Source organism: Podarcis melisellensis (genome assembly GCF_964234715.1).
Source record: "Podarcis melisellensis genome assembly, chromosome: 8".
Classification (NCBI taxonomy): Eukaryota; Metazoa; Chordata; class Lepidosauria; order Squamata; family Lacertidae; genus Podarcis; species Podarcis melisellensis.
In genome coordinates, this window is record NC_138540.1 from 5,775,865 (window position 1) to 5,790,730 (window position 14,866).

At 46.2% G+C, this 14,866-nt stretch overlaps 1 protein-coding gene across 1 annotated transcript; it reads right to left on the reverse strand.

Moving 5' to 3' along the window:
- Positions 1–1,203: 1,203 nt before the first annotated feature.
- On the reverse strand, positions 1,204–10,834 carry LOC309376317 (gastrokine-1-like). The gene is made up of 6 exons (XM_081922598.1): positions 10,777–10,834; positions 10,369–10,416; positions 8,584–8,721; positions 8,364–8,471; positions 2,587–2,725; positions 1,204–1,462 (listed from the first exon to the last, which is right to left on the reverse strand). The coding sequence occupies exons 1-6, from the start codon at positions 10,786–10,788 to the stop codon at positions 1,365–1,367; spliced, it is 543 nt and encodes a 180-aa protein (XP_081778724.1). The 5' UTR covers positions 10,789–10,834; the 3' UTR covers positions 1,204–1,364.
- Between the last annotated feature and the right edge of the window lie 4,032 nt (positions 10,835–14,866).

The following is a 14,866-nucleotide window of genomic DNA, read 5'->3' on the forward strand; positions in this document are numbered from 1 at the left end:
CATCAAATAACCAATCTGAGGACTGGTGTCTTGGCACTTTAGAACCCCATCCTAGTGCTGAGCTAGGCCGAAGACCAGGTGCTGTCTCTAGCTTATTCATTTATTTAATACTCCTCCACTCGGTGGGGTCATCAATATTTTGCTCTGGTGGGTGCCCTGATGTGGCCCCAAGCCAGGTTTTAGCTAGTCCTGAAATACAGCCTACCTTTTCGCTCATTTACTCAGCAACCACAACTCTTTCCGATTAAATATATTTATTAATTCCATAAAATTTGTATACCTCTTGATGGTTAATGAAACACATCTAATGGTTTACAAAAGAATATAGCAATTAAATAAGTAACTACAATGTTCCAAAAAATTAAAACCAGCAATAAAGTAAAAGGATGCAGGTGGCGCTGTGGGTCAAACCACAGAGCCTAGGACTTGCCGATCAGAAGGTCAGCGGTTCGAATCCCCACGACCGGGTGAGCTCCCGTTGCTCGGTCCCTGCTCCTGCGAACCTAGCAGTTCAAAAACACATCAAAGTGCAAGTAGATAAATAGGAACCGCTCCAGCGGGAAGGTAAACGGCGTTTCTGTGCGCTGCTCTGGTTCGCCAGAAGTAGCATAGTCATGCTGGCCACATGGCCCAGAAACTGTACGCCGGCTCCCTCGGCCAATAAAGCGAGATGAGCACCGCAACCCCACAGTTGGTCATGACTGGACCTAATGGTCAGGGGTCCCTTTACCTTTAATAAACTAAAACAACATTGTTTTGTCTAAGCAAAAATGTTTTCAGCTGAAAAGAGCAGAGTGAAGGCGCCTGCCAGATATCAATAGGCAGGGAGTTCCAAAGTGTAGCTGGTTAGAGACACGCTATGGCTGCAGAAAGGCCTCTGCACCTCTTCTATGCAGGGAACCCAGCTGAGTACCAGTTTCGGAAATGGGCAAACTGAACAGAAATCCAGCTGTTGAAACTTGAGGTGCTACTTTTGTCTCTTTGCGACAAATTAAGATGTGAGGAAGGGATGGAGGCTAATGCTTTATAGAAAGCCCCTCTTACCTGCCTCCCCCCAAACACAGAGACCGGTCTTCTCACCTAGATTGAAGCCTCTTTGGTTGCACGTCGGAATTTTTAAAAATGAGACACAACTGAGTGCAGTGCTTCATGTCGCATTATTAAATCTTCCTTCAAATTTCAAGAAATTGAAATCAAGACCCATTCATGTTGTAAACATGTTTTATTATTCTTCGAGCGCTGATAGCTGGATTGGACTTGGAAAACTGAGCAGTGGCTGGAGAGGAAAACATGGAGAGCGAGAAGATTGTTGTGAGGAGAGCAAGGAAGGCAAAGAATCGCTCTGTGGACTTTTGGCCAGCATTTTAGCAACTTGGAATGTTGCCGCAGAGATAGATGTTGAATAAGCCACGTAGGATCCCGACATTCGCACACCCTCGACTCTGCAAGGGGAGGCTTGCTCCTGTGAAGGGGGGAAACACAACACAATTATTAGCAAAAAAGTATCAGACACAGTGCTGCCATCTCCAATACATGGCTGGCCTTTCCAAATTGGGGGCCTGGAAAATAAATGAACCCCTAAGCAGCTTCTACACCAGGAGGCAGCAAACTTTTTTAGGAGGGGGCCAGTTCACCACCCCTCAGACCCTGTGGCGGGCTAGACTGCGCATGTGCACGCACACAGCGGAGGGGGGGCTCCTCTCTCCCCCCCAGCCCCTCCCCTCCCCCTGCTTTCCTACCTCCTCCACCACTCTGCCTGCCAGCCAGTGGTGGTGGCGTCACCTCTCCTTTCCAGGCCAGCTTTCCTGGGCGCGGGGCCAGCAGGCGCACCAAGCTCCGGCCAATGCCCCACGATGTGCCCGCCACAATGCCCACAGTGCGGCCATTGATGGAGAGATCGGTGGGCGGGTGGCGAGTCTGGGCTGCACCTCAGCACTTGGGCGGCAAGGCTTTGGATTGGCTGGCACCGATCAAAGCCCAGCTCCCTTCCTCCGCAGGGTGGGGAGAAGCCAGGAGGAGGGAGGAGGTGGGTGTGAGGGGTGGGGGAATGGCGCCCCCTCAAAAAATGCAAAAAAAATGGCGCAGCCCAAAAGATCACACCAATCCAAGTAGCGATTCCAGGACTGTCCACAGGCCGGATCCAGAGGGCAATTGGGCCTAATCTGGCCCGCAGCCCTTAGTTTGCCGACCCATGTTCTATACACTCTGCAAAGTCAGCTTGAATCATGTCTACACAAGAAGCTTAAACTGGATTGGAATGAGTTTGGCTATCATGCAACTGTTCCCTACAAAAGTCTTGGCATTGTGTGTGTGTGTTTGCTGGTGATTAATTTCTTGCTGTAGTACTCTACCCTTCTAAAGGTAAATGTAAAGGTACCCCTGCCCGTACGGGCCAGTCGTGTCCGACTCTAGGGTTGTGTGCTCATCTCGCTCAAGAGGCCGGGGGGCAGCGCTGTCCGGAGACACTTCCGGGAATTGTAGTCCAAAACATCTGGAGGGCACCAGGTTGACCAAGATTATCTGCCCACTGAGTTTAACCCCACACAGCCATTTCTGCAGCTACAGAGGAAGAGAAACCTGCCCCACCTTGTTCCTTGGAGGCGTAGTACACAGGAATCCCACTGCAGAGCTGCTCAATGGGGCTTCCAAACTGAACAGTGTTCTGGACACGGGTCTTGTCAACCAAGAATGTTAAGTCACTCGCTGGAAGGGTGCTCTTGGACAGCTGTGCCAGGGAGGGATGAAAAAATTGGAATTACTAGTGGAAATTTATCATGATCAGAGATCATGCTTGGAGATGCTCTAGTGCAGGGCTGAAAATCTCCCTCACTTTTTAAAAACCATTCTTCATCAATTAAGTAGAAAAAAGACTGCATTCCAAAATCAGGGGTGTCTTACCCATAGAGGCTAGTGGTGCAGGGCGCCAGGGCGCCAAGTTCTGGAGGGCGCCAGGGAAGAGGCAGAGGCTGGACGTGGCACCTCCCAGCATCAGCGCCGTGCCAAGAGCCTCCACCTACCATGGCCACTGTGGCACGAAGCAGCCAGCTGAACCAGGAACTGTCACGTCCAGCCTCCGCCTCTTCCCCGCTGGAGGAGCTGCCCTCCAGCCGCTGCCCGCCTCCTCCAGTCCCGCAAAGCTGGGCGCATCGCTGGCAGCGCCGTCCTCCCTAAAAATGGTCAGAAACTCTGGGAAAGGGGGGGGCGCCAGAGGGATCTTTGCACCATAGTGCCATATATGCTTAAGACGGCTCTGTCCAAAATTATCATAGAATTGTTGAAGAAGGATCTTTTAGCTCAACCTCCTGCAAGGCACGGATTACAGCTCAAGTATCCCTGACAAATGGCCATCCAAACTCTGTTGAAAAATCTCCAGTGGAGGAGAGGCCACCACCTTCCGAGGGAGTCCATTCCACTGTTGAACAGCTCCCTTCTTGATCCATCTTCTATGCCCAATTTCCTCCACAAATTCCTTTGTTAGCCCCCTCCCTGTGGCTCACCTGTATGCCTGCTCTGCTTATGGTAGCAGCCGGGGAGAATCACAAGAGGCAGCTGTGCCAGACAACAGAATCCGTGCCTGCTGTTGAGTTTCCCATTTCAGCAACAGGTTTAAAGCTAATGGGAGTGATCCGCAGATTTTCCTGCTGGCATCTGTCTGTGGTGGATTTCTTCATTCCACACACCATTGTGAACCAACCACCTGTCTCCTGGATCCTTGCCCATCCTGGCTTATAAAAGCTAGCCAGGAAGGACTGGGCGATGGGCTTCGTGGGGTGGTGAATGCTTCCCTCCATGAGGGAGCCTTCCCAGACCCGCTGAAAGAGGCGGTTATTAAACCGCTTCTTAAAAAACCATCTTTAGATGCGGCCACAATGGCCAACTATCGCCCAGTCTCAAATCTTCAATTCTTGGGCAAGGTGATTGAGCGAGTTGCTGAACAACTCCAGGCACGCCTGGAAGAAGCGGACCATTTGGATCCCTTCCAGTCGGGATTCAGGCCTCATCATGGGACTGAAACTGCCTTGGTCGCACTGGTTGATGATCTCCGGCGGGCTAGGGACAAAGGTGAGAGCTGTTTCCTAGTTCTGCTGGATCTCTCAGCGGCGTTTGATACCATCGACCATAACATCCTTCTGGACCGTCTTGAGGGGTTGGGAGCTGGGGGCACTGTCCTACAGTGGTTCCGCTCCTTCCTCCTGGGCCGTGTTCAGAAAGTGGTGGTGGGGGATGAGTGTTCAGACCCCTGGGCTCTCACTTGTGGGGTGCCTTAGGGTTCTGTCCTCTCCCCCATGCTTTTCAACATTTACATGCAGCCGCTGGGAGAGATCATCAGAAGGTTTGGGCTGGGTGTTCATCAGTATGCGGATGATACCCAGCACCACTACCTCTCTTATAAATCAGAACCAGTGAGGGCAGTGAAGGTCCTGTGTGAGTGTCTGGAGGCGGTTGGAGGATGGATGGCGGCTAACAGATTGAGGTTGAATCCTGACAAGACAGAAGTACTGTTTCTGGGGGACAGGAGGCGGGCAGGTGTGGAGGATTCCCTGGTCCTGAATGGGGTAACTGTGCCCCTGAAGGACCAGGTGTGCAGCCTGGGAGTCATTTTGGACTCACAGCTGTCCATGGAGGCACAGGTCAAATCTGTGTCCAGGGCAGCTGTTTACCAGCTCCATCTGGTACGTAGGCTGAGACCCTATCTGCCTGCGGACTGTCTCGCCAGAGTGGTGCATGCTCTGGTTATCTCCCGTTTGGACTACTGCAATGCACTCTACGTGGGGCTACCTTTGAAGGTGACTCGGAAACTACAACTAATCCAGAATGCGGCAGCTAGACTGGTGACTGGGAACGGCCGCCGAGATCATTTAACACCGGTCTTGAAAGACCTACATTGGCTCCCAGTATGTTTCCGAGCACAATTCAAAGTGTTGGTGCTGACCTTTAAAGCCCTAAACGGCCTCGGTCCAGTATACCTGAAGGAGCGTCTCCACCCCCATCATTCTGCCCGGACGCTGAGGTCCAGCGCCGAGGGCCTTCTGGCGGTTCCCTCATGGCGAGAAGCAAAGCTACAGGGAACCAGGCAGAGGGCCTTCTCGGTAGTGGCACCCGCCCTGTGGAACGCCCTTCCAGCAGATGTCAAAGCGATAAACAACTACCTGACATTCAGAAGACATCTTAAGGCAGCCCTGTTCAGGGAAGTTTTTAACGTGTGATATTTTACTGTATTTTTGGTTTTTATGGAAGCCGCCCAGAGTGGCTGGGGAGGCCCAGCCAGATGGGGGGGTATAAATAATAAATTATTATTATTATTATTATTATGTTTAGGACGACTTCATTTAGAACAATAGCGGCCACAATATAGGCCTGGGGAACCCACAAAAGTGGAGTCCCCAGGCCTATAAATCATAGATGTTAACTTACAGATTTGAAAATAAGGGACCAGCAGCCTTGAAAATAAGGGACCAGCAGCCAAAATAAGGGAACTGCAGCCTCACCTGTTCCAGGCACTCCAGTCTTCCTGTCCTCCTGTAGTCTGGTCAAACTCATGCTGGTAGCTTTGAGAACACTGTCCAACCAACTTTGTAACCAGAGGTTCAACTGAATAGAATCTGAATCACATGCACCACAAGGCCTATGCAGCCTCAACTTAAGATGGCTCCCTGGCCTGGCTTTGCACTGCAAAGTTTGCAGCAGCACGTGCAACAAAATGGCGCCCAGCATTCAAAAACCTCCTCAGCTTGCATTAACTAGCCACACACAAGGCATGCAAGCTCCACCCCCAGTCGTTCTTAGACTTCTTATTGGGTGAGCAACACAGCCAAGCAACACAGTTGGAGCCTTCCTCCTCCCTGGCCGGCAGGGAGGGAGGGAGAGGAGCTGCTTCCTTTGAAATTTAAGGGACATCATTTAAGGGACATTTAAGGGACATCTATCAATAAGGGACAGCAGCGGGACATGGCGCTGGAATAAGCAGCTGTCCCTTCAAATAAGGGACACTTGACAGCTATGCTATAAATTTCATGAGCTTCTACGGAGGTAAATCAAGCCTGCATTCTCAGAGCTGGGTGCCTGGTTCAGCAAGAAGCACAGGGCAAGCTACTGTCTATCAGGCCAGCTCAAGGCTAATATTTTCCTGCACATTCCTGGCACATTCATAAGTCCAGTTCAGTTCAATTTATTGTGTTTAGTGAGCAGCCATTACACACACAATAATAATAATAAGAAGAATGCTGCTAATAATAGAGGTTTACCTTTCTACTTCCTGACCTCTACAGGATAAATCATTTCTCATTCCCCCTTTAAGTTTCAATGTTTCATTACACAAATCTGTAAAGCCTTGGTAAGAAATTTGTATTTTCTAAAGGATATAAACCTCTCTACATCAGACATCAAAAAACAGGGCTTTGCAAGAGACGTCCCTCTTTTCTGCGATCTTAACAATGGGTGGAAATAATTGTTTCTAAGGTCATTATAAAAAAGGGCATTCTAGAGTACATGAGTTATGTCTCCTATTGACACAGAGTTGCAGCCACAAACTCTGTCCTCCTTAGGAACTCCTTTATGTCAGTCCGTCGAATCTGCTAACGGAAGGACGTTTAGTCTTGCCTGTGTAAAGGCTATCCTCATTTTAACATTTTGGCAAATCTTTCTTGGCAGGGATGCATACAGTGGAATTAAAAAATATAGACCTAGTTAGATTGACAGGTGTTGAGCTCAGTAGTTTGTGGTTGCATCTTGGTGTCTCTAAGCCTTTGAAGTATTAATTCTTTAGCTCTCTCAAAAGATGAAATGGGGGGGGGGTGGAGTATTAATTCTTTAGCTCTCTCAAAACCCTGTGTCACAAGAAAGGAGGCAGAGGGTCCTAACCTCAGCGCAGCAGATTCCATTTCACATTTCCATGAGTTTGGGGTCTTCCAAAATTGTCATGAGGGATTTTGATACATGTTTGGTTTTCTTGTGTGTTTTTTTTTGGGGGGGGGGAGGGAATTAAACCAAAAAAAGCTGACCAGGGAGAAGGGTTGGTGGAAGAAGAGTGGAATAAATTTAAAGACTATTTGCAGAAACACTGTAAAATTAATGAAAGTTAAAATGATGTTGGATTGAAATGAAACGGTTTTAGTAACAAGGTTAAAAAGAATGTGTAAAGATGGATTGATAATCAGATGAAAATACGAAGTTAAAATATGTTAAGATTTAGAGGTAGGATAAAAATAAAGAGGGAAAGGATTTGCTGAACCAACCATGTGAATTGGAATACAGAAAAGGGAGGTGTGAGGAGGTCAGGGAAATAAGTAAATGAAATACAAGATATGAAAAGATGATTTTGTTTTTAACTGTTTTTTCATTTTCCATGTATTTTGTATTTTTCCTTTGTACTTTTGTGTCTTTATTACTTTTTTCTTTTTATATTTTCTTTCCCCCCCCTTGTTCTGTAACTTGTTATTTTTGTTTGTAAAACTTTAATAAATATCATTTTTTTAAAAAAAAAAAAGCAGAGCTGGTCTAAGGGCTTTGGCTTGAATGGGCATTAGACCCAGTTCTGCAGGGAGCAGTGCTATTTTGGTAGAGGTAGCGACTGGCAGGAGTCTCTCCAGTGAATCAAAATTGGTCATGGCCCACAGTGATGCTCCATAGAACATCTGGCAACACCCTGGTCTTATAAAGTTCTAAAATGGGCTGCAACAAGCTGCCCCCTTTCATAGGCTGGAATCGTAGTACAGTGGTACCTTGGGTTACATACGCTTCAGGTTACATATGCTTCAGGTTACAGACTCCGCTAACCCAGAAATATTACATCGGGTTAAGAACTTTGCTTCAGGATGAGAACAGAAATCATGTTCCGGCGGCACGGCAGCAGCAGGAGGACCCATTAGCTAAAGTGGTACTTCAGGTTAAGAACATTTTCAGGTTAAGAACAGGCCTCTGGAACGAATTAAGTACTTAACCCAAGGTACCACTGTAGTCCATTTAAAGTTCTACCAGCTAAATAAGGTGCTTGATTGGAGGTGTGCAGACCATTACCTGCCCACTGAAAGAGCAAACTGAGATACTGAAATGAGAATACTTGCTCCAGTGTATTTCCTTCAAGCAAGCAATTGTAAGTTTTCTTAGATTTGCCAAACATCATAACTTTAGTTTTTTGGTAATTTATAGTAAGATGCTCATTCTTGCAGTCCAAGGTGAACCAATTCAGCAGCCTGCGCAAACCCAGTTGGGTGTAGGAAATCAAGATTGCATCATCTGGACACATTCATAAGGCACAGTGTGAGGAAGCAGTTTCTCCTAATATCCTCTCAAACACTCTTGCAGTTTTTACATCTCTTCTCATGTAGGCTACCAATCAAAGCATATCATTTCCACTACAATACCTTCTGCCCTTTGAAACTGTGGAGAGTCTCCAGGCTTGGGAATAGCTCGAAATCCATTGCTGCTACAACACAGACCCTCTTCCGAAATAGCCTTGCAGCAAAAAGGCCCTATCAAATGCAGGAAAAGAGAGATTTTGATTATAAATCCAAAGGTTCAAATCTCCATGGACCTGTCCAGAATTAGTGGGTCTGAATTACTAGCTGCTCTTGGGGGGGTTACCTTTTGGTAATCCCAGATGGCATCCCATCCGTTCCACCCATTATAGTTGTGGATATTGGCCGTTTGATCTTGCTGGTTAACCTTCACCGCCTGGTGGGTGCTGATGTCAGTATTTCCTTGGTGCTTTACAGCAATAACCTAGGGAGTTTAAAAAAGGACTGTAATGAATGAGGCAGGGGGTAGGCATGCAGGAGGGGGGGCTATGAAACCGCCTTGGCTGGAGATGGAGGGGGCTTCAGCAATTTTTCAAGTAGACTGTATCAAAGCTGGACATCAAGTCATCATGAAGATATTTTTTTTTTTAGTATTATTTATTGAATGTATCTCCCGCCTTTCCTCCACAGAAAAAAGCAGGAGCACAGAAAGGGCAAAGTACCGTATTTTTCGCTCTATAAGACGCACCAGACCACAAGATGCACCTAGTTTTGGGAGGAGGAAAACAAGGAAAAAAATATTCTGAATCTCAGAAGCCAGAACAGCAAGAGGGATCGCTACGCAGTGAAAGCAGCAATCCCTCTTGCTGTTCTGGCTTCTGGGATAGTTGCGCAGCCTGCATTCGCTCCATAAGACGCACACACATTTCCCCTTAGAATCATAGAATCATAGAGTTGGAAGAGACCACAAGGGCCATCGAGTCCAACCCCCTGCCAAGCAGGAAACACCATCAGAGCACTCCTGACATATGGTTGTCAAGCCTCTGCTTAAAGACCTCTAAAGAAGGAGACTCCACCACACTCCTTGGCAGCAAATTCCACTGTCGAACAGCTCTTACTGTCAGGAAGTTCTTCCTAATGTTTAGGTGGAATCTTCTTTCTTGTAGTTTGGGTCCATTGCTCCGTGTCCGCTTCTCTGGAGCAGCAGAAAACAACCTTTCTCCCTCCTCAATGTGACATCCTTTTATATATTTGAACATGGCTATCATATCACCCCTTAACCTCCTCTTCTCCAGGCTAAACATGCCCAGCTCCCTTAGCCGTTCCTCATAAGGCATCGTTTCCAGGCTTTTGACCATTTTGGTTGCCCTCCTCTGGACATGTTCCAGTTTGTCAGTGTCCTTCTTGAAATGTGGTGCCCAGAACTGGACACAGTACTCCAGGGGAGGTCTGACCAGAGCAGAATACAGTGGCACTATTACTTCCCCTTACTTTTTAAGAGGGAAAAAGTGAGTCTTATAGAGCAAAAAATACAGTATATCAATGACATATCCAGCATGTCATCCAGCAAAGACACAGTCCAGCAATGGGAAGGACAAGTGGGGGGCAAGCTCCTTGTTTGGGGGGACACCCTCCCCCACCCCTTCTGCCATCATCCATGCCAAAGAAGACCAGGGTGGCACATTTTTGAGTGTGATTTTGCTGGATATGCACGCGTTTTTTAAACAATTCCCCTTAATATCATGCATTTCCACATGCTATTTTCTCTAATACATTCATTTTTATGCACAGTTTTTCTTAACAGATGCATTTTTGTCTACAAAAAAACAACAACAACCAACAACAACAACAGTTGAAGAACTGCATCGCAAAATTCAAAGAAATGTGAATTCTGAAGGCTAGCTGTGTCTCTATTCACATTGTTTTAAGAAATTCAAATCAGGTGGGTCCATACTAAAATTTGAACCTGACTGAGTGAGTTTCTTCCTCGTCCTGGACTTCAGAACCTAATCTATCCTATCAGGCATCTGGGAAAGGCTTGCCCAGTGGAAATGCCCATAATACAATAAGTAACCTCCTTAAATGGAATCAGCCTTTTCCCCCATCCCAGCATTGAGAAATGATGACTTACATCACTGGCTGAAGAACAAGTCAGGGAGACAAGAAATACGAGGACAGCCTGAAGGAGAGATCAGATTTGCTCATTAGATAATTATTGCAGGTTAAATGGCCTGTTGAACAAAATGCAATGCAGTACGACAGGGGAAGGGCAGAATGGCAAAAGCTCCCAGGCTCAATCTCTGCTGGCATCTCCAGGTGGGGTTGGGACCTCTCAAAACATCTTCAAGACCAGCTTGTCTTCCATGGCTACCATATCCACAAAGATATCCATCTCTCTTGCCCAGCAACTTGTTTCAGATTACAAACCTTCATAAGGCGATTAACCACGTCCATTCTTGCAGTGCAATCCCATTAGCCGATGGCGCCAAAAGAAAACAATTGTTATCACTACCGTGGCGAAGCTGGAAGCAGTACTTACCAAAATCTTCATTTGATCCACCTGCCAGATGTTTCCCAAAAAGAGGATTGAAAAAACCTCAGACTTTATGCTTAAATAAAGTTTCCCTATCAGCAATTCCAAGGTCCAGAAAGATTAGCGAGATCTGCAGCAACTTAAGTAGCTCCAGGCTGGCATTAATCCCAGCTAAAAGTGGTTGGCAAATAACCTAATCTTTTGTTTTAAACAGACTTCCAGCCAAGTCCTAAAAAGATTTTTTTTCACTAGTAAGTTAGAACCAAGCACAAAGAGATGTGCTCCTAATAGAAAGCTTTAAGGATGCAGACTTCATTCAGTGGCTGTTGTGTAGTTGAGCGTGGCACTTGCAAGAACCTCAAGGGTGTGCTTGCCCACCGTCACCTGTAAGGGTGGCACAAGTCTGCAGGTATGCAGCAGAATACAAATTTTATTAATTATTATTATTATCAGGAGGGCTGAAGCTGCTTCTGAGTCACAGAATTGTAGAATGATAGAGTTGGCAAGCCCATCAAGGGCAATCCAGTTCATACCTCAGCAAAGCCACTTCCGAGCTGTAGAGGAGGTGGGGTTGTGGGCTTCACGACCCTCCCCATGCTCGTGGGGGCTGGCTTGCAGCCCCTGTGATACTGGGGGGAATCCTCGGATGCGTCATCTCCCTGGCCAGCCAATCGGCTGGCCCGGGAGGCGTGGTCAGCGCTATTTAGGGCCGGCGCGCCTGAGGATTTCCCTTTTTCTCCTAGCGCCCCAGCAGCTCCGGTTTTCCCACCCTCCCACCCTTTAGGTTTGGCTCTTTGACATTGCTATGGACTTCGGTTGGTCGCTGTCAAGGGGCCTGGTAGGAATTTGTTCGCCTACTTCGTAGCAAATCGTCACAACTCCCTTGGCATTGGCGGTTAGGCATTGGTAAGGGTATTGATATGCAGATGAAAGGGGGGAAGGAAGCGCCATCACCTTCCCCCAAATTGAAGGGTAGTCCGGTAAAGGATTCCGTGGGGCGTTGCCCTGTCCTAAGCCTATGGAGGTGAGGGCCTAAGGCACACCCTCGAGGGGTGACCCCGGGGGAGCTCCTAGTTGATGTGCATCAGCAGGACTCCCCCTCCTGGTGGTTAACCCTTGCCAGTCTTCTAGCAATCAGGCTGAAGCCGGTTAGTTGATAGGACCAATGCCTAAGCCAACACCGCTCAAATCCTGTAATCAATAAATTTGTGGCCTAATTTTACCCATTAACCTAAAATACTGGTATCTTGTGTCTTTATTTCTGAAGGGGGAGGCAGGAACGCGCCACGCAATGCAGGAATCACAGCTCCAGCATCCCTGACAGATGGCTATCCAACCTCTGCCTAACCTTCTAAGGAAGTCCATTCCACTCTGAAGCAGCTTTTACCCTCTGAAAGCTGTTCCTGATGTTTAGCTGGAATCTCTTTCCTTGCCATTGGAATCCATCGGTTCAGGTCTTCCCCTCTGGAGCAGCAGAAAACAAGCTTTAAAAATGTATATACGAAATGAAAAGGGATACATATGTGTGTATACAGTGGGGGAAATGTGCCCTGAAATGCAAATAAATCTACCACACAAATGATAATCTATGTTGGAAATGCAAAGAAAAAGAAGGTACTTTTTATCATATGTGGTGGACGTGTCCTAAGGTGAAAGACTTCTGGGAAAAGATTTATAATGAGTTGAAAAAAAATGTTGAAAAATACATTTATTAAGAAACCAGAAGCCTTTCTACTTGGAATAATAGGACTGGAATTGCCCAAAAAAGATGTTAGACTGCTTTTGTATGCCGCTATACCCCAGGTAGTGTGGTTGCTGACCTTGAGCCAGACATCCTGGAGAGTGAAGTCAAATGGGTCTTAGAAAGCACTGCTAATAACAAGGCCGGTGGAAGTGATGGTATTCCAGCTGAACTATTTTAAATTTTAAAAGATGATGCTGTTAAGGTGCTACACTCAATATGCCAGCAAGTTTGGAAAACTCAGCAGTGGCCAGAAGATTGGAGAAGATCAGTCTACATCCCAATCCCAAAGAAGGGCAGTGCTAAAGAATGCTCCAACTACCGCACAATTTCACTCATTTCACACGCTAGCAAGGTTATGCTTAAAATTCTACAAGGAAGGCTCAAGCAGTATGTGGACCGAGAACTCCCAGAAGTGCAAGCTGGATTTAGAAGAGGCAGAGGAACCAGAGACCAAATTGCAAACATGCGCTGGATTATGGAGAAAGCTAGAGAGTTCCAGAAAGACATCTACTTCTGCTTCATTGACTATGCAAAAGCCTTTGACTGTGTAGATCACGGCAAACTATGGCAAGTTCTTAAAGAAATGGGAGTGCCTGATCACCTCATCTGTCTCCTGAGAAATCTCTATGTGGGACAAGAAGCTACAGTTAGAACTGGATATGGAACAACTGACTGGTTCAAAATTGGGAAAGGAGTACGACAAGGCTGTATTTTGTCTCCCTGCTTATTTAACTTATATGCAGAATTCATCATGCGAAAGGCTGGGCTGGATGAATCCCAAGCCGGAATTAAGATTGCCTAAGAAATATCAACAACCTCAGATATGCAGATGACACAACCTTGATGGCAGAAAGTGAGGAGGAATTAAAGAACCTTTTAATGATGGTGAAAGAGGAGAGCGCAAAACATAGTCTCAAGCTCAACATCAAAAAAACAAAGATCATGGCCACTGGTCCCATCACCTCCTGGCAAATAGAAGGGGAAGAAATGGAGGCAGTGAGAGATTTTACTTTCTTGGGCTCCATGATCACTGCAGATGGTGACAGCAGTCACAAAATTAAAAGACGCCTGCTTCTTGGGAGAAGGGCAATGACAGGCCTAGACAGCATCTTGAGAAGTAGAGACATCACCTTGCCAACAAAGGTTCGTATAGTTAAAGCTATGGTTTTCCCAGTAGTGATGTATGGAAGTGAGAGCGGGACCATAAAGAAGGCAGATCGCCGAAGAATTGATGCTTTTGAATTATGGTGCTGGAGGAGACTCTTGAGAGTCCCATGGACTGCAAGAAGATCAAACCTCTCCATTCTGAAGGAAATCAGACCTGAGTGCTCCCTGGAAGGACAGATCCTGAAGCTGAGGCTCCAGTACTTTGGCCACCTCATGAGAAGAGAAAACTCCCTGGAGAAGACCCTGATGTTGGGAAAGATGGAGGGCACAAGGAGAAGGGGGCGACAGAGGACGAGATGGTTGGATAGTGTTTTCGAGGTTACCAGCATGAGTTTGACCAAACTGCGGGAGGCAGTGGAGGACAGAGGTGCCTGGCGTTCTCTGGTCCATGGGGTCACGAAGAGTCGGACACGACTAAACGACTAAACAACAACAACACAGCGGCAATACTTCTATTAGCCAAAAATTGGAAATCGCAAGAGATAGCAACAATAGAAGAATGGCAGGTGAAGATCTTGGACTTTTTGGAGCTGGCTGACCTGACTGGAAGAATCCGCGACCAGAAGGAAGAGGAGATACAAGAGGATTGGAAGAAATTTAAAGAATATTTAGCTAAATATTGTAAGATAAGATCAATATAAAATTCTTGGAAGAAATTAATAGGCTTAGGGGTAGAATAAGAATATGTGCTAGTAAATATTAAGGATTAGAATAGTGATAAAGGAGAAGAGATTAGTAAATGAAAGGAGTTAATATTATTAGAAATATGAATTTGGAGAACTGTTAAACAGGTGTTATAATGAAATTCAGTCAGAGGGGATTTGAGGAAGTCAGTTATTAATGTAAAAAATTAGGGATTTGAAGTAATAACTTTTTTGTGTCTTTTTTTCGTTGTTCTATGTCTTGTAATGTTTTTCTTTTTTCTTTGTGATAAATGTGAAAATCAATAAAAAAATGAAGAAGAAAAAAGAAATGCTAATAAACGTACATGAAAAGTTTAAAAAAATGATGAAGAAATGTGGTGAACTGGAAAGATGGAAGGAAGACAGAGAAATCTCTGGAATGCAACAAACAGTTTTTCTCTATTAATGCCGAGTGAATCAATTATGTCAATTCCAAGGAAAGCAGCTGGTCTAGAAACCGACTGGATCATCCGTGCTCTCCCTGCCTCTATGCTTCTTCCAA